Raw genomic sequence first — 18,044 nt, forward strand, 5'->3', positions numbered from 1 at the left:
GTAAATTTTAATTTATATCGTCTCAATATCTAAATATCTAAATTTAGTTATAGTATTATAAAAATATCATTAAATATTAAATTTAAACAATTATTTTCTTATATAACAATTCAAAAGTTATATAATAATTATTTAACATCCAACTTATTTTAAATCTGAATCCTGCTAGTTCCAGTCATTTTCTACTAAAATACTTCTAATCTTAACTCTAACATTACTTTTCATATGTGTAAGTAATAAACACAATTAAAATTAGAAGTAAATTTTAAGTGAAAGATGACTAGAATTAGTAAAATTTATGATTTATAACAAGTTAAATATTAAATTATTGTCACATAGCTCTCGGTGATAATATAATCAAATTTTGAATATCAAAATAATATAAAATTAATGCTTAAAATGAAATAAAATAGAGATTTGGCCACCATTTAGACAATTAATCAAGTTTGATGCATATTCATTAATTTAAATTAATAGATTATGTGTCAATTATATAAATATTTATATATGTCATTTCTTATTAGTTATGATATATATACCAAAATATAGGTAGAAGATTTTATAATACATGTTTTTTTTAAAAGAATTATTTTTATTTTTTAATATTTTTTATTTATGTAGTTTATCTTTTTAAATTTTCGTCTCAAAGTATACATAAAAGGTATTGAAATAATAATATTAATTTCTAGTATTTTCAAACTTACCAAGTTAGATAAATCCATCATTTTTATTATGTATCTTTATGTTTATATCATGATTGAGGAATATTTTATGTATTTTTATAATAGTTAGTGTACTTTAATAACGATAAAATATATATTTCAAAAAATATACCATATAATATTATAAATATGTTAAAATATATAAAGATAAAATTAAAATAAAATCAAAAAATCAATTAAAAGTAAATTAAAAAAATTATTTAAAGATGTTGAGAAAGACAATAATTTTTATATTTATAGCAGTAATTTAGATTTTTTCTCAAAACCATTATTAAAATACTCTTTAAAATTCTATAGTTATTTTATACTTTATTTTTGTTTTAACCCAGCAATAGGATAATGAATATTAATTTTGTTTATATTTTTTTAAAAAAGCTTAATTACTTATAATTACATGTTACTAATTAAAATGAGATTTACTAAATAACATAAGATAACTTTAAAAATTAATACACCCTCAAATATATTAAAAGTTAGTTTAATTTGCCAAAAGGTACGGAAAAGATTGTCATTTTTTAAAATTTTGCAATAAATTTCACAATTACAGAAAATTTTAGTGTTTTTTTTATAAATTTTAATAATTCTTTCATAAAATATTAGATTTGAAAAAATTATGGTCTTCCGTAATATCATTTATCATTTATTTTTAGGTAATTAGTTTCACTTATAAAAAGTTAGTATAATTTGCGAAAAAAATATAAAAATAATTATCATTTTTTATAATTTATCAATATATATTGTGACTACAAAACAATTAATATCTTTTGTAAATTTTTAGATATTTCATAAATTATTAAATCACAGAAATAACCATTTTCATATATTTATTTATTCATATATAGTAACACTTGTAAAGAAATTAGTATAATTTATAAAATAAAAATAAAAAAAATATTATTTTTTATATTAGAATTATAATTTTTCATAATTTAGTAATATTTCGTGATTATAGGAGATCTAATATTTTTTATAGATTTATCAATATTTATGTAAACTAATAAATTTTTCAAAAATAATTATTTTTATTATAAATATTAACACTTATTAAAAATTAATATAATTTATGAAAGATGTGAAGATTAATTTAGTAATATAAATTATAAAAATATCTAATATTTAAATCACTAAATTTTAGTATAATGTAAGAAAGAATATGAAAAGACTTGTCATATCTTTATGTAATTATAAAAACATAATTAATTTTTCTGAAATAGCTCTTTTATTTTCCTCAAGTAAGGTTAATTGAGACTTTCACCAATCCAAAGTAGACATCCACATGTTATTTGTTTAAGTGTATATTGAGTAGAGTGGATGGTGTGCGAGGCATTAACAATTCCACTTGTAACTCTGAATACGAATGCATCTACTTGGGTTGTTATCCAACTTCATTTTCTTATGAAATGGCTTACACAATGAGATGCTTGCACATCTTATAAAAAGGAAAATGTATAGATTCATCTCTTAAAAGTATTTTTCAAATCGTTCTATTTTGTTTTCATGTTAAATATTACTATACTACTCTTAAGATTAAAATAAAATATCACCTAATTGAAATAATAAAAAAACTACCCGGTTAAATAACAAACTGAGTGAACATATATCTTCTGTTAAGGTTAAGAGGATTGGGCTTAACTATTTTTCTTTGGGTCCTCAACTCCTATTAAGTATGAATATCCTCTACCATCTATTTCAATTTGAAAGTAGAACAACTTTCTAACAGATCCCCCTCACCGAATTTTTTGCTATATATAAAACACTTATTTTGTTATTATTTTGGGGGTCACCACGTTCACTAGTACTTGTATGCATTGATTCAGCAGACTATCTGAAAACTTAATGCATCGCTTCAAGAAACAAAAGCAGGGAAATTAATATATATCCCTTACAACATAATACAACTAACTCTCCCATGCGATTTATTTTCTCACTGGCAGTGGCAATGTTAACTGAGAGAACATAACCATCATCAGCCAAAAGTCCTTAACTAATCCTTTCTCTTCTTCGCATCATCACTCTGATTTCCTTCACCATCACGCCTCCTCAACTCCACCACATCTCCATCCATCGCCTTTCCCCTTTTATCATAATCTTCCTCGTCGCTGCTGCTGCTGCTGTCTTTCCCTACCACGGTCTCCTTTATCTTCTGCGTAGTATCCTTAGCCGCATCCCATGCACCCTTCACCGTCTCCTTCGCTTTCTCTCCTACACTCCCAACTGTTTCCACCACCTTAATTGTTCCATCTCTCGCCTTATCAGCGGCTACACCCGCGTAACCTTTAGCCTTCTCTTTCACATCGTCTGCAGTATCTGCAACACTCTCTGTCCCTTCTTTTGCCTTCTCTTTAGCATCATAAGCGTAATCTTTTGTTTTCTCTTTCGTTCTTTCTGCCGCCTCTGCAGCTTTATATGCACCTTCTTTAGTCTTCTCTGCTGCTGATTGGGTCACCCCTTTTGCACTTTCTTTACTTTCGTGTGCATACCCTTTTGCCTTCTCTTTCATTTCCTCTGCTCTTTCTTTAGCCTGTTCTTTCATTTCTTTCGATTGCTCCCTTGCCTGCTCCGCGCGTACTCTTGCTCTTTCAACACCTTCCTTGGTTGTTTCTCTTGCCACATCAGTGAAATCTTTATCCTCTTCCGCATTTCGGTCCTGAAACCGTAAAAGGGATTCAAAAACCATAATCAATGAACTTTAACTAATGACTCCAGCGCTCAAGTTCAACCTCCAATGGAAGCTCAATTAAGATAAAAGCAAAATAAACCATAACATACAATTAAAGACTGGTATTGTATATGTGCTATCAAAAGCCAATTACGTGTATATGCTAAATTATATTATTACCTTGTTATGTTTAGAGGCAGATGCAAAGCAGACCCGAGAGACTTTGTGGGGGGAACCGGGAAAGAGAGAAGGGGGATGGGGGAAGGTTTTTGAGAGAGTCAAAATGACGCTTTTGGTTATGGAAAATGCTGCCATTGTTGAGATGATGAGTTGTTTTTCTCTTCAAAAAATTTCTGCCCTCTGAACGTTTCGCTGCTGGGTTCTAAGTTATAATGTGTCAAGAAGAAATTGTGGCGAGCTATATAAGTGACACGTAGGCCAGTCTTGGATACGTGTCTGTGAAGGGCTTATCATTCAAACCTTGTCGGTTGCGGGTTCAGCTTGTCAACACATGCTCTCTTCAAAGGAAGGGGACAGTGGGGATTTCAATTGAAACGAGTTTCTCTGATTCAGTTAACTTAATCTGCGTTGAAGCTCATATTAAGTTCCCAGGTGCAACAGCCAAGAATGCAATGGGTTGGCCCATTGATCCATAATGCAAGCCCAATTTTCCTTCAAACAACTTTTCAACACTTGAACTAAACGCGGCATTATTCGAATCGAGCTTTAATGTTATTATTACATTGAAACGCCAGATATACCTTGCGTTTCTTAGTGAGCAGCGCCAGTCAAACTTCCATTGCATTCAAGACACCGAATCGGGTTTGTCATCTTACCAATCTGTGGTGTGTGGCTGTGCGCTGTGATCGGCATGCATCGCAAATGCGTTAGGATTGTTCAGCACGTAGTCTGTTTGATGGAATTCCTCACAGAAGAAATATAATGGAGGTAAAATGTGTTCGGATTACTAACAGGATAATCAAACTATGAATATGCTATATGGGGAAACAACATCAAAGATCCAGAAACTCTCCTTGATGACCGCTTGAGAAGACCGTCTATATTTGATGAGCGTGGCTTTTGTAGATGATCGCTATATTAATTAATGACTACCTTTTCTGCTGGCATTGATGTTGATAGGTATAATTCTTTTCACTTTGATCGAAGCGTAGCTGTATCTAATCTTTCAACCCCTTCGGCAGTTTATGGGTAATTTGCCAAGCTGGTACCAATCATTGGCGCTATATATCAATTTGATATCAAAATTCTAATTTGAATTAATTTAGTATCAAACATACATAAAAGTATATCAATTTAGTCCAAATATCCAATTTCCGACAACCGGTGGTGACGTGGCATGCTGAGTAGGTATATTCCGGTTGTTTTGCCCCCTCAGCATGTGCCACATCAATTAATGAATCTGACTCAACAATATCCCCAAATTAAATCCCAATTTCCCTAATTTCCTCTAAATCAACTCTAATTCTATTCCCCTTTCTTCTATTTCCCTCTCCTATGAGAGCAAGGCGCACAACTAGCTTGGCATGATTAGCAGGCATTGTTACCCCAGTAACATAGTATCTCCAGACAAGAAGCGCAATAGCCACAAGCATGAAGATGAACAGAGTAGAAATTGACAGAAGGTTAGCAAGAATATCCATCTTCGTAAAGAAGGCAACAATAGCAGTAGCAATGATCATTACAACTGTTGCATTAACTGGAGTTCCTGTCTTCTCATTGAATGAGTGAACCATGGCGGCATCATATGAGTACGAGCAATGTGTGTAGGATAACAAGCTTGGCCTACTGCTCTGACAAGCATAACAGTGGTCATACCTTGCAGCGCACCCAAGGCAACTATGTACTTGGACCAACTCATACCTACATACTCAAACGCTACTGAAAATGCAGCATCATGATCGATCTGCCTGTATGGAACCATAAGGCAAAGTACTGCAGCTAATAAACAATAGGCTAAGGCAACTACTATCATTGAACCCACAAGCCCTATGGGAATATCTCGAGTTGGGTTCTTAGTTTCTTCTGCCATTGTAGAGATAACATCGAACCCAACATATGTAAAGAAAACTACAATTGAAGCTACGAAAATACCACGAGAGTTTTAAGGTGCAAAAGGGCTATCGGCGTTGGTAAAGCCAGTGATGATGATGAAGAGGATGGTGATGACGTGGACAATGGAAGTAACGTAATTGAAGCGAGAAGAGCCCTCTGTGTTAAGAACGGCGAGGATCTGATTCTGAAGCAAGCAGCGGCGATGGGGTCTAAGTGGCCATAATCATCAGGGAGGCTGTGGGCTGTGATCCTGAAGTCGTCAGGATCATGGTTGCAGAGAGTGGCGAAATATGATGTCTATGAACGGGGGTAATAGGAGTTACAGGGAATAGGAAAGGGGAATAGAAAGGGGAAATTAGGGGGAAAAATTAGGGGAATGAGATTTAATTTGAGAATATTGCTGAGTCAGATTCTGAGGGGGCAAAACAACCGGAGTATACTTACTCAGCATGCCACGTCACCACCGGTTGTCGAAAATTGGACATTTGGACTAAATTGATATACTTTTATGTACGTTTGGTACCAAATTGATTCAAATTAAAGTCTTGGTATCAAATTGATATATAGTACAAATATTAGTACCAGCTGGGCAAATTACCTGCCGTTTATATTTCTTACTCTCTACTCCTTAACTTTTAAAATCTTTTCCTCTTAAAAAGAATTTCTAAATAAAATACAACTTAAATGGTAATTATATATTGTCATTATTAATTTAATCGTCAATTATTTAGTCCTATCAAATTTTTTTTTTCTTTTCAACTTTTTGGATTTGAAAAATAAAAATAGAGGAAACAAACCAATAAAAAGGAAACCAACGAGAATTTAATTATTTAAGGGAATTTTATTCCCTTTTCTTTTATTTATCTTATCTATAAGGCATTTTAGCTTTCATTTTCCACTATTCAAGCCGCAAAATAATATTAAATTGACAAATTAAATAGAGAGTTTTTTTAGTTAACGGAATGAAACCTAAAGAACTCATTAACTCAAATATAAAAAGAATGAGTCGCTTATAATTATTACCCAACTTCATAGTTTTGGCAGTAATTTATCTATAAAAATAGGAGGAATAATTGTGATATCGATTAGCTTCTTATATTGTAAAAATTCATTGGAAGATGCTTGATGATCTATTTGAACCTTCAATTTATGTCGCAATTTTATGATGTGCCCTCTCATAATGTCTTAGATTTTTTTTTGCTTCACATTTTCTTTCTATTTATTAAAATATTTGTTTTGAGTCATATTTCAAAATGCTATATATATTTGTCTCGAGTTGAATATACTGTTTTAGTAATTTCTTTTCCTTTAAATGAAGTGCTTCAGAGTATTATTTTACTAAAACTTCTTACATTAAAATTAATAATCATTTTCATTTCATAATAATTATAGATACTAGAAAAACTTAGGAAGATGACGATTTTAATTCCGAGTTCAAATAACAATGCAAATTTCATTGGCTGGCTAGACTATAATTTCAAGAGAGTATGTTCTCGTAAAAATAATATTTTATCTAGAATTGACAATATATATATATATATATATATATATATATATATATATAATATTATTTTTATTAATTTCAGTATATACAATAAATCTAGCTAAGTATATCTAACAAAATTTATATAATTTTAATATAAATAATAGAAGTTGAACAAAAAAAGGAGGGGCCGGGGCTAAACTTTGCCAACATGCCATTTCTTTTTAGTTTCTAATTTTCAAATTCCAAGTGTTTTTCAATTTTATCCTTCACTTCAGTTCTTTTTTTCTTTTCTATTTTTTTTGTGTCTTTTTTTAGGGATAAGAAATCTCTCCTTCTTCACTTCTCCACTTAGCAATGGCAGCAACAACGATAACATCATCAGCTCTCTCCTCACTCTCTCTGCACACTACAAGTACTCCTCGCTTTTCTCTTCTAAAACCCATTATCAACAAACCCTTCTCTTCCTTCTCTCCCAGATTAACCCAATTCCTCTCTCTCTCTTCACAACCCATCACAATTACGACAGCCAGTTCAAGTGACATTGACACTACATTCTTTGACAATCTCAACCCAGAAGACGACATCGTCTTTGACCCACCAACCCCACCTGAAGACTTCGTTCCTCCACCTTCTTTCGATGAAGAACCCATGGAAACTGAAGAAGAAATTGCAGCTGCTTATGAGGATCTGTACGGAGCCGGATATAGCGGAGTTAGTTATTTGGGTAACGATGTCTACGTAATGGATTCCAAAGTGAAGAAAACAACTGGGTTTGGGTCAAAAGGGAAAAGAGAGAAAATTAGAGATGGATTTGAAGAGAGAGTGGTTCAAGTGAGAAGAGTAACTAAGGTTGTTAAAGGAGGGAAACAGTTACATTTTAGAGCAATTGTCGTTGTTGGTGATAAGCAAGGCCAAGTTGGTGTTGGTGTTGGTAAAGCTAAGGAAGTTATTGCCGCTGTTCAGAAATCTGCTGTTAATGCTAGAAGGAACATTATTACTGTACCTATGACTAAGTACTTGACTTTTCCACACAGGTGTGTGTGCAAAAACTTTGCTTTCATTTTTTGGGCATTTGTTTTGTGTTTAAAGTCTCGTTCTTTTCGTTTACTTTCTGTGTTCGTTGTGGGTTCTTGATTTCTTTGTGCCTAAAATTTATGTCTTGAAACTTGAAATTAACTGTGAGATTAAATTTGTTGAGAGAATGGTATCAATACAGGCGTCTGTAATACAGCAGTTTTTGCGGAGCAAATAATTGTGTGAGATTTGATTTGATTTTATTCAAATTACAGTCTTTTGATTCAGTCTTAGCGAAAAGTAGGAGTCTTTGAAGTTTGGCTGATTTTTAACTATGCTTTATTTTCTTTATCCAATTGGACTGATTTAACTGCCCTACTTAAAGTTCAGAGTCTTGTTTTATAAGTTTCTTCACCTATGCAGTGCAGATATATGTCCTTCAGTTCTGGTTTAGCGTTTGTGTCTTCTAGAATGTAATGACCGGATTTCTATATTTTTCTTAAGGAATTTGATAGCGGCTCTAGTAGTACTGCAAGATCACCAGTAGTATCCTAAGCCTTTGAGTTGGACAATGTTTAGCATTGTTGAACAAAGACTACTAGGTTGGTAGTTGCAAACGTTGTGGGTAGAGTTGGCTGCAGTGGGTTTTCAGTGTTTTGTTTTACTTATTTAAAATGTTGCTCAAAGGTTTTGGTTTCTGTCATTTCAAAGGGGTATATGCTTCAGTAGCCTGGTTTTCTTATTTGTCCAAACTTTTACATGGACAATTCGTCCCCTGGCTTCATGGTTTAATTAAGCTATTTTAGTTGATCCCTCATCTTGGATGGACAGGAAATTGAGATTCCTGAGGATTATTTTAATTTATTTGGAATGGTTCAAATACTCGTCATCTTCTGTTTATTATATAGGTCAACACCCCTGCGTTATAGCAGTTTGTGATCCATCAGAATGATCAGATTAGCCAGTAGTTTGTTGGAGCTGTTTGAAACCTAAAATTGGATGTCACTGCTGATATAATGTCAGTAATTCAGTATCATGTTATCAGAACTGCAGTTGTTATGTAAGAAAGCTAGAGATCTTAGTCCGAAGTACATTGGATTATATATGTGCGTGTCTTATCCTCTGAGGATAAGTAGGATATGCATTTTTTGGAGGGTGTTAGGAAGATAAACATAGAATGCTTGGACAAAGACTAAAAGGTAAAAGAGTTTTGCATGCTAATTTCTATTTGTACTGGGACACATTTAAGGGCATCATAGAATTATGAGCATGGTGGACATTAGAGCCTGTATTTCCAAAATGAAGTATTGTGGTGATGGATTTTTATTCTCTATTAGATAGCAATTAATTTATCTGGGTTTATGCAATTGCAGATCTGATGGAGATTATGGGGCAGCAAAGGTGATGCTTAGACCTGCCTCACCTGGTACTGGAGTGATTGCTGGAGGTGCTGTGAGGATTGTTCTAGAGATGGCTGGTGTGGAGAATGCTTTGGGAAAGCAAATTGGGAGTAAGAATGCCCTCAACAATGCCAGAGCTACTGTCGTTGCTGTGCAGAAAATGAGGCAATTCAGTGATGTTGCTCGTGAGCGTGGGATCCCAATGGAAGAACTATGGAAGTGAGGGATGTAGGATAGGCTTTTCTATTTGCTATGCTCTATTTTTTTATTTTTCTTTTCTCAGATGAATTCCTGTTTATCATGTCAAAAGAAAATTGCCGCTCTTATTTTGCGTTGGCATTTAAAAAAATGGATATGCTGATCGACCTAAGATGTCTCATCCAGCTAACATACATACAGTCATGGAGAAATATACACACATATATATGTTACGAGTTGGAACTCCATATTTATTATGCTTAAAGATGGCTCGACACCAACCAGAGACATGCGAACGAGGCATTCAATAACAAAATACTGCTCATATATAAACTGCTTAGTGAACAATCGAAAAAAAGAAGGTAAAGTGAAATGAAAAACAAAGAGAAAGAAAGAAAAAGAAAACATTTCAGCATCTTATTGCAATCTTTCTTTTCTTGATTCCTACATTTGATTATATCTTTGAGTATATTCCTGTATAAGATATACGATTGAAAAGTATTCTACTGTTGCCTGTTTGGCTATGAAACAAGTTCTATAGGCAGCCTATTGGCTTTTCTTTTTTCTTTGATAAAATGGAATTCGTCAAGATTGCCATGTATGCCTGTCAGAAACTGTGAAAGCAATCTATTCTGAAGCTATAAGATGTATTCACAAACCCCCACATGGGTGGGATATGTGAATAAAGCAGACAATGGGAGGTCTCATTTCCATAACTTGACACACCGGTCATGGCTTGCTGATGCAATCATTTCAGTCTCCAGTGAACCAGCCAGTGCAGAAATTAACCCATTATGTGCTGAGATTGATTGTGTCTTATTATCATCTATTGGATTCCACAGCTCAAGGGACTGCAAAATATAAAATCAAGCAATTAGGTTTTTACCGGAAAGGAACAATACGTAGAAAACAACAATAAAAGCGTAAAGTGGGCAGAGCTAGGGTAACATGGAAAAAACTGTCATGCCCATGGAGGTTCATTTCTGTTTTTACAGTAAAGCAAAATAGGAAACATATATAGAAAAAAAAAAAAAAAAGAAACTGGCAACAAATAGACAGGGTAGCTCCAGTAAAGGCATAAGTGCAGCCTCAAAATTGGCATGCCCTTTCAAGGTATTTATCATTATTATCAGCAGCAATATTATTTAAGGGGCAAGTACCTGGTAACCACCAATCATCAGGAGTTCCGGATATCCAGGATGAAAGGCGCATGATTGGAACTTGTTGCCATTTGAATGCAACTCGTTCATGCAATTTCCACCCGATGCAAGTGACCACACTCGTGCACTATCTTCACTGACAGATGCAATATATTTTCCACTGATATCCCAGCAAAGTGACAGGATTTGTTTCGCATGACCCTGGAAGGACAAAGAACTCAGCCAGCTAGAGAGCCTGGAAGGAATTGCTACATAGATGTGGAACAAAGACAATATTCTCCAAGTAAAATTTTGGAATCTTTTAAGGATTACCTTCAAGTTGAATTGGATGCGGCTATTATTCTCAACATCGATTACATTGATACTATTTCCAGAGGCAGTAGCCAATAACTGGCCACATTGAGGCTGGAATCTGACTTGTTTAGTGGCTCCCTTCAGTTGCTCCAAGGAGAATGAGATAAGATTAGGGGTAATAAAATTTTAAACAAATCTTGATTATACCATCATGAACTAAGCAGAACATTATGTCAGAATAGTAACTGTAACTACTAATTCTACAGAGAAATACTTCAGAAATTGCAAGTCAGGGAACATGGAATTTTAGCAGAATATATTCCTTTCAATTTGACAATCGAGAATATGCTGACCAAGAAATGCACAGAGGATTACTTATCCTCTTGCAAATTGCTAGGGAATATGTTACAACGTAATCAAGTTGCTTGCCAACTAAATGTTGAAAAGCATCGGAAAGCTAATATGAACGGGTAAATAAACCTGCTATTCCGCAGTGCATTTGCTTACATTTTCACAGAACTCGAGGTAACAAAGCTATGATCTTTGACAATGAAGTCAGTAGTTATTTCTGTACTCATTTCAGTAATGGCACTTCATTATGATTGTGTTTAACAAACACATGAAAAGAAAGTAGGATTTAACACTTATTGACAGCATTCCGCCCTCAACATGAAATAATGCATGGAAAACATCTAGTTGTATTTCAAATGCAAAACTCAAATTGATGTTGAAGACTTTGTGCAAACTATAGAATACCAAATAATTAGCCATTTCAGATATTAGCATACACTCTAATGTTATCGTGAATATAAGAATCAAGATTAACCTTAGAGACTTTTATGCAAGCACCACGGTTGACATTCCATAATCGGATCTCATCATTACTGTCGCATGAACAAAGGACGTCCCCGTTTCTTGGATGAAAATCCAATGCCATCACTTGTTCAGCATGCCCAAGAAGCTTAAACAATGATTTGGTCGGCTGCGGTGTATAGGAAACTCATACTATGTTAATGCATGATAGGAGTCTGGTTAGTTACAACTTAAATTGAATATTAATAAATACACTAAAACAATGATGCATGAGAACTTTTGGACTTTAAATCACAGAAGAGATCAAGTTACAATGACATCAGACACAATGTGATCCAGCCTGTGATTTGAAGCTCCTTGGTTAATCCAAGAGCCCCAATTTTGACTTGCAGAAGTAGAATGACCCGTTAACTGCAAGTAGACCAAACAAAATTTGAGTGCTTCAATACCTTGATGCTCACTTCTTTGTACAATGTTGCTTGGTTTTTCTAACCTGCACATAGCATTTTTATGTCTAATAGGAGAAATACAAAACAAGTAAGTCTCAAATCAACCTTTTCCATCAGAAGGTCCAAGAAAGTTAACTCACAGGTAATTATAAAGTCAAGATTCTAATTTACTTCATTAACTACACTCTGGGAACATTTCAGTGATAGTCAGGGAGCAGTGAGCGAAGCATTCTCTTCCAATGTTTAATCTTAAATACATTCAACAAACGCTGAAGTGGCCAGTATCTTGTAAATTTGACAGAGAATTACAGTCCTTGCAACAATTTTTAACAATGATTGAAGTATGCTCCATAGAAATAGCAAGGAAGAATGAAGTTTCCATCTTGGAACTTCATACTAAAAATACAAGGAGTTGATTAAAATAAACTAAACATGAGATGAGCGTCCGTCAAAAAAGAAGAGTAAGCAGCAAGGTATATTGTGAGTCAAGAGAAATTTAAGAAGAAACCCAAAATTTTATAAGGGAAAGGATTACAGAAGCAGTACAGTCAAGATAGAAGGAAGAGACAAGGAGTATTAATATTACTTTGGTTGCATCCCATATTTGCAGTGTTCTATCAAAGGAAGATGTGGCGAGTATAGTTGAATCTGGTTTAAATCGAACATCTGTAATTAGAGAAGAATGTCCTTCTGATGAATCATTAAAATCAAAACTTTCCATATTCCAAAAGAAAACCTGACAACAGAAACCGAAACATGAGCCAACTCTTGTGAAGTGTTGTAAATACAAAAAAACGCTAAACATATAACTTAAAGAGATTGATGGCCTCAAGATACCTTCTTGTCATGTCCAGCACTGGCTAATACTTTCCCGTTAGATGAAAATTGGCAGCAAAACACCTTGCTTTTGCTCGAGTGAAGGCAACCAATCTCTTGAAAGGTAAAGCCTAGAATATGGTAATAAAACTTCATATACGTAGAACACTAATGAGCACAGAGAATTAACAAAACATACAGTCATCATTTCATTTTGACAGTTATTTAGTTTACATACACCAGCTGTAAACCGCTCAGAAGGTTCACTGCGTTAATTTCATATACATCTTGTGGGAAATTTTTTGTCTAGGCTTGGTATGTATCCCTATTTATATACCAAATTGATAGATGATTGATACATATTCATTAGTTTTAAATGATTGAATATTGTGTAAATCATCCAATACTAAACTATAAAACACCCATACATACGTGTTATTCTCCTATTAGTTGTGGTGTATACACGAAGTCTAGATAAAAATATCTTTATCAGCCTAAGAGATATACCTTTCTGACCAGTTCTTCTACAAGCTGAATCACGATATTTCAAAGTGCCAAGAGGAGTGCATTCATTGTCGCTTATGTAATCATCAACAGTAGACAGAAAGGATTCGACTTCATCCACAGGTTTATCGACTTCAGCCTCCGCACTACCCTATGAAATGCACATTCCATAAAGAATGGTGCAATTAGCCGATAAATAAGCTTCGTAAAGGTTCATATTGGCAGAAAGTTTTTATTTATTTATTTATTTTGAAAAATAACAACATGGTGATATGATAGCGCAATCAAACTTTATGGCCTCTTTAAGAGGAAAGGCCGCCATGTTTGTATTTAAGGTGTTTGACCAACCAAAATGTTGCCTCTGGCTCTTGAATCTGATAATCTTCTTCGCTTTCTTCCATTCTGAACATAAGCGAGTAACATCAGAAGAACATAAATCAGCAAGAATGGAAAGCATAGCAATTGTAAGTCAAAATTTGCCAAAGCATTAGTGCCATCGCTATCTATAGTTTCCTATCCTAATCATAAAAATTGGCTTGTTAAGAATTAGTACGTCTGGTAACTGCTGCCGCGGATGCCGATTATGACCATCTTGGCGCTCTTCAATTTGCTTCGTTTGGACCATCATCTAGTTCGTTGCAAGAGAGTAAACAATAATAGAAAAGAATAGTTAGAACTTCATAAAGATGACTCAATAAGTGCATTGGGATATACATGAAGCTATTTCCATCATCTTTCTTGTCAAAATTTTGTTGGACAATGATTTGTAAGTGGAATCAGAGAATAAGAAAAGTATATCTGAGTTAAAAGCATTAGACGTGTCACAGAGGAATACTATTATCGAATAATTTCAGAGTAAATATACCAAGTATCTGAATTTTGCACTTCAGTATAGTCACAAAATTTTGCTTTGATTGATTTCAATTAATGAACTTCAATTGCATTTCATTTTAGTCACCTCAACCATAGTGAGATTTACTATTTCTCTCCTAGTTGACTTCAGGTATCGGGGGTTTGGACTTTTGAGTTGGCCCTGACTGAGCATGTTTAGGCTAGTTGTCAACATTTCAAGATCATTCACTATCCAAACCAACATGTTCTAAGAGCATCCTGCATTCAACTTCAGTCAATGTTAGATTTAGTACAGAGCTAGTGATGGCTATGTTCTGGAATATCTATAAAGTTCACATCAAAATGCTTTTCATATTAAACACAGATTATATAAAATTGACTTATTAAAGACCAAGTTTTCTTCAATGAAATGAGTTATATGAACTAATAGGTCCATGATTATTATAAGGAACAGTTGTTTATGTTACTTTTGTAAGTTGGGCTATCCCTGTTATAGAATTTTATGCATAATAATCCAGAACAAATTTCCTACTTTTGGCATGCATTCGAATTTTACTTGGCTATGACCAAGTTATAATCAACTAACCTGTGCGCCTTTTCCACTCAAATTAGTCTTGGGAAGTATCAGACATCGACCATAAAAATTAGCAGGTGTCAGTGCCAAGGGCTGGCCCAACAGATTCTGTTGGAGTTGGTTTGTTGGCGTGGGAAACTGTCGCGCACCGTTTGGTGTCTGCATAAGTAAATTTGAAAGCCACCCGTCCAAAGGCACTTGATTGACTCCTTCATTCACACATGGAAAGATACAAGTTATCAGATATAACAAATAGAAAATCATAGCTCATAGCTCCTTTTAACAATTAAATCACGGTTTGAACTCTGTTAGTTTCCAGAGGAATAATACCCGTAGGATTAGCTCCAGCGATGCTGTTGGCCTTTCTATTCTGCTGCATATAAGCAAATTGTTTAAACTTCATCAAACGTTAGCACTTTGGAATTTTAACTAAGAGACTACAGAATTAGGCCATACCGTTACAACTAGCTGTGTACCCAGATTCCTAGTTTGCTGCTGGAGATTGCTGAAATACAACATAGGAGTCAAAGAAAAATATGGTAGGCAATTAAGACGAAATACAAGTATGTCCCGGAAATAAATACGTAGGAGTTAAGTTGCTGATAGGCTGCCTAAGTTGCTGCTGTTGATCATACATTCTTGCAGGCAGAATGAAAGTAGGAGGGCGGCCCAACATTTTATTATTGTCAGGGCCAACAGGATACTGTTCTGGCCTCTGCTGATTTTTGGCCAACGGTGGCATAATTGGATAGACATTTTGCAAGTCGTTGTGTGTCATTTGTCCAGCCTAAGAAAAAATAAAGTTCAATAAAACGAATGCACCATCTTAATACTAAAACAACCATGAAAAAACTTTTCATTAAGCAACTATTACCTGAACAATGGAGTTTGGTTGGGCCTCCTGATGCTTAAGTTGCCTAGACGCAAAAATTTCGTAAAATACTGACCACCATTCAGTTAAAAACCCATCAAATGAATCTATCGCTGAAAACCAGAAACATAGCAGCCACATTTTATTTTCATTCTTAGAGAAAGATGATACATATAAATCCTCCAAAAGAAATATAGAAACTAAAAAAAGAAAAAAAAAAAAAAGAAACTGCATACAAACAGGACTTTTCTTAAGAAAAGTGATCTCAGCATAAGAAAAATGGGGTAAATTTTATTATCATAATTATAAACATCAAGAATGCACATCGATTGTGAAGATACTATTTTCCCTTAAAATAACCCAAAATCGATAAGTTCATCCATGAGATAAGATTAAATTACTTCATTAAAAAAATTAAAGAGAAAAGAAAGAATCGAAATATATATACCTACAGAAGTTGAAGCAACATCTGCTTCTTTTCTGAATATTGCAGCAGTTTTATGTAGCTTCTTTTTCACCAAATAATCGTGCAAGTACAAATCAAGCCTATGATAAATTAACCCCAATCAAATTAAGAAAAGGAAAAAACTTAAATACTATATAAATACACATTGAAAGAAAAGAAAAGAAAAGGAAACTAAACCGAGAATACTAACATATTTTTAGCATCCCAGTATTTGTAATCTTCATCTGATGAAGCCATGATGATCAGCGTTCAGCCAGAATCACACCGCCAGAAACTCTAACGCTTGCAAGCTAATGAAACCAAAGAGTCAAAGAATTATATAAACATACAGGTTCTACGTATAAATCACGTAGAATGAAAAATAGAAGAGACCCAGATGGAGATAGATGAGTAAAGAAAAAACCCACCCGCTGGTCATGGAAAAAAAACGCATGGAGATAGAGAGAGAAAGATGAAGATAAATAATACCTGATGAAGACTAACTAAGCAGCAAGTGACAGTGCCATGCAAAAGCGAAGCCTGAAAAAAGAAAAAGAAAATAAAAACAAAAGAGACAAAACTAACAAACTTTGGCTTTTTGTTGAGGAAGAGAGAGCGAAAGAGAGAAAAAGACCCGAGGAAGACGGTGTGAATTCTCTTTTCTTTTCTTTCTTCTTCTTTTAATTTATAGAAGCAGCTGCTGCTGGCCTGGTGAGAAAGGGGGATGGCATTGGTGGCGGCTAGATTTATACGGCGTACGGACGATGATGTGGATTACAATTTGATGGGTACGTAATAATTGATAATTTTCTGTAATTTATTTCATTATTTGTCAGCAGACCAATAAAATCATTCTATACACCGTACAGTAAGAGAGTTAATTTACTCAGTTATTTGTTTCTTTTTTTAAAGCCAAATATTAAGCTATCAAAGAGATTCGAGTTTTTCAGTCAATCACTTCCGTCTTTATCCAAAAGGAAAAGGAAATTACCAGGCTAAAAAGTCAAATTGACGGTATTAAATTTGAGAATTCTAGGGCATACACTCTTTAACTGTAATTACACACAAATATTTAAAACTATTTATCTCTTCACTGCCATTAAAGACAATATCAATATTACTAATCCAATAGTAGATATAAAATTTGAAATTAATTTTTACAATTTTATTTCGAGTCCTCACTAATATTTAGAATATATTATGAATGCACAAATTGATAATGAAAATTTTTCTTTCTTAATTTGTCTAAGTGGCCAACTAAATAATTAATTGATTGAGATGTACATGAAATTGACTCAAAATAATTGATTTTTTTTTTTATAAAATAAGAAAAAAGGCAAAAGTTGGTTAGTAATCTTCCTAAATTAGGTTTGCATATATGGTAGAGATTCGCCATAGTTATATTTATATAGGAATAATTAAATTTCTAATGGTTGGGTTAGTTATAAACAAAAATAAATTCCACGTAAATCATAATTTGTTGAAATTTTTTTATATATATATATATAAAAAAATTTAAGATAAAATATATTATTTATGTACATGATTTGGTATAATAATATATATTTTTATGTAAATTTCATGTATGAACTTGGGTTTATCGACTAACTTGCTAGAACAAATATCTTTTTTTAACGAAGTTATGTAGTTTTTCAAAATTACGTGTATGTTTTTTCAATATATATTTGACTCTTTACCAAAATTGTATGCATGA

The 18,044-nt window shown here is 33.6% G+C and overlaps 3 protein-coding genes and 1 pseudogene across 7 annotated transcripts; 1 reads left to right on the forward strand and 3 right to left on the reverse strand.

The window, feature by feature from the left end:
- Positions 1-2,469: 2,469 nt before the first annotated feature.
- LOC8258450 (late embryogenesis abundant protein 76) lies at positions 2,470-3,763 on the reverse strand. Its single transcript, XM_002509409.3, has 2 exons — positions 3,562-3,763; positions 2,470-3,369 (listed from the first exon to the last, which is right to left on the reverse strand). The coding sequence occupies exons 1-2, from the start codon at positions 3,694-3,696 to the stop codon at positions 2,707-2,709; spliced, it is 798 nt and encodes a 265-aa protein (XP_002509455.2). The 5' UTR covers positions 3,697-3,763; the 3' UTR covers positions 2,470-2,706.
- Positions 3,764-4,823: 1,060 nt separating this feature from the next.
- On the reverse strand, positions 4,824-5,905 carry LOC112534553 (annotated as a pseudogene).
- Positions 5,906-7,197: 1,292 nt separating this feature from the next.
- LOC8258452 (30S ribosomal protein S5, chloroplastic) lies at positions 7,198-9,724 on the forward strand. The gene is made up of 2 exons (XM_002509411.4): positions 7,198-7,974; positions 9,328-9,724. Exons 1-2 carry the CDS (start codon positions 7,295-7,297, stop codon positions 9,575-9,577), a joined length of 930 nt encoding a protein of 309 aa, XP_002509457.1. The 5' UTR covers positions 7,198-7,294; the 3' UTR covers positions 9,578-9,724.
- A 222-nt stretch (positions 9,725-9,946) lies between these two features.
- LOC8258453 (transcriptional corepressor LEUNIG_HOMOLOG) lies at positions 9,947-17,074 on the reverse strand. Of its 5 annotated transcripts, XM_048374666.1 has the most exons (19): positions 16,965-17,050; positions 16,820-16,870; positions 16,542-16,641; positions 16,334-16,431; positions 15,889-15,998; positions 15,599-15,801; positions 15,471-15,519; positions 15,345-15,387; positions 15,027-15,223; positions 14,142-14,216; positions 13,937-13,990; positions 13,592-13,739; positions 13,106-13,215; positions 12,855-13,004; positions 12,132-12,230; positions 11,833-11,988; positions 11,025-11,144; positions 10,713-10,913; positions 9,947-10,403 (listed from the first exon to the last, which is right to left on the reverse strand). In XM_048374666.1, exons 3-19 carry the CDS (start codon positions 16,586-16,588, stop codon positions 10,257-10,259), a joined length of 2,007 nt encoding a protein of 668 aa, XP_048230623.1. In that variant the 5' UTR covers positions 16,589-16,641; positions 16,820-16,870; positions 16,965-17,050; the 3' UTR covers positions 9,947-10,256. The 5 variants fall into 5 exon arrangements, with proteins under 5 accessions (XP_048230623.1, XP_025015561.2, XP_025015549.2 ...); XM_025159793.2 differs by having other exon boundaries at positions 15,345-15,384; positions 16,820-17,074; XM_025159781.2 differs by having other exon boundaries at positions 16,820-17,073.
- Positions 17,075-18,044: the final 970 nt, after the last annotated feature.

Source organism: Ricinus communis, chromosome 5 (genome assembly GCF_019578655.1).
Source record: "Ricinus communis isolate WT05 ecotype wild-type chromosome 5, ASM1957865v1, whole genome shotgun sequence".
Classification (NCBI taxonomy): Eukaryota; Viridiplantae; Streptophyta; class Magnoliopsida; order Malpighiales; family Euphorbiaceae; genus Ricinus; species Ricinus communis.

Coding starts and splice junctions, on each gene's coding strand:
- LOC8258453 (XM_025159781.2), bottom strand. CDS start 16,588: ATGGCTTCATCAGATGAAGATTACAAATACTGGGATGCTAAAAATAT. Junction 11,145..11,832: donor CTTGCATAAAAGTCTCTAAG/GTTAATCTTGAT, acceptor GAGCAACTGAAG/GGAGCCACTAAACAAGTCAG. Junction 10,914..11,024: donor GCATCCAATTCAACTTGAAG/GTAATCCTTAAA, acceptor TTGTCCTTCCAG/GGTCATGCGAAACAAATCCT.
- LOC8258452 (XM_002509411.4), top strand. CDS start 7,295: ATGGCAGCAACAACGATAACATCATCAGCTCTCTCCTCACTCTCTCTG. Junction 7,975..9,327: donor TACTTGACTTTTCCACACAG/GTGTGTGTGCAA, acceptor ATGCAATTGCAG/ATCTGATGGAGATTATGGGG.
- LOC8258450 (XM_002509409.3), bottom strand. CDS start 3,696: ATGGCAGCATTTTCCATAACCAAAAGCGTCATTTTGACTCTCTCAAAA. Junction 3,370..3,561: donor CTGCCTCTAAACATAACAAG/GTAATAATATAA, acceptor TTACGGTTTCAG/GACCGAAATGCGGAAGAGGA.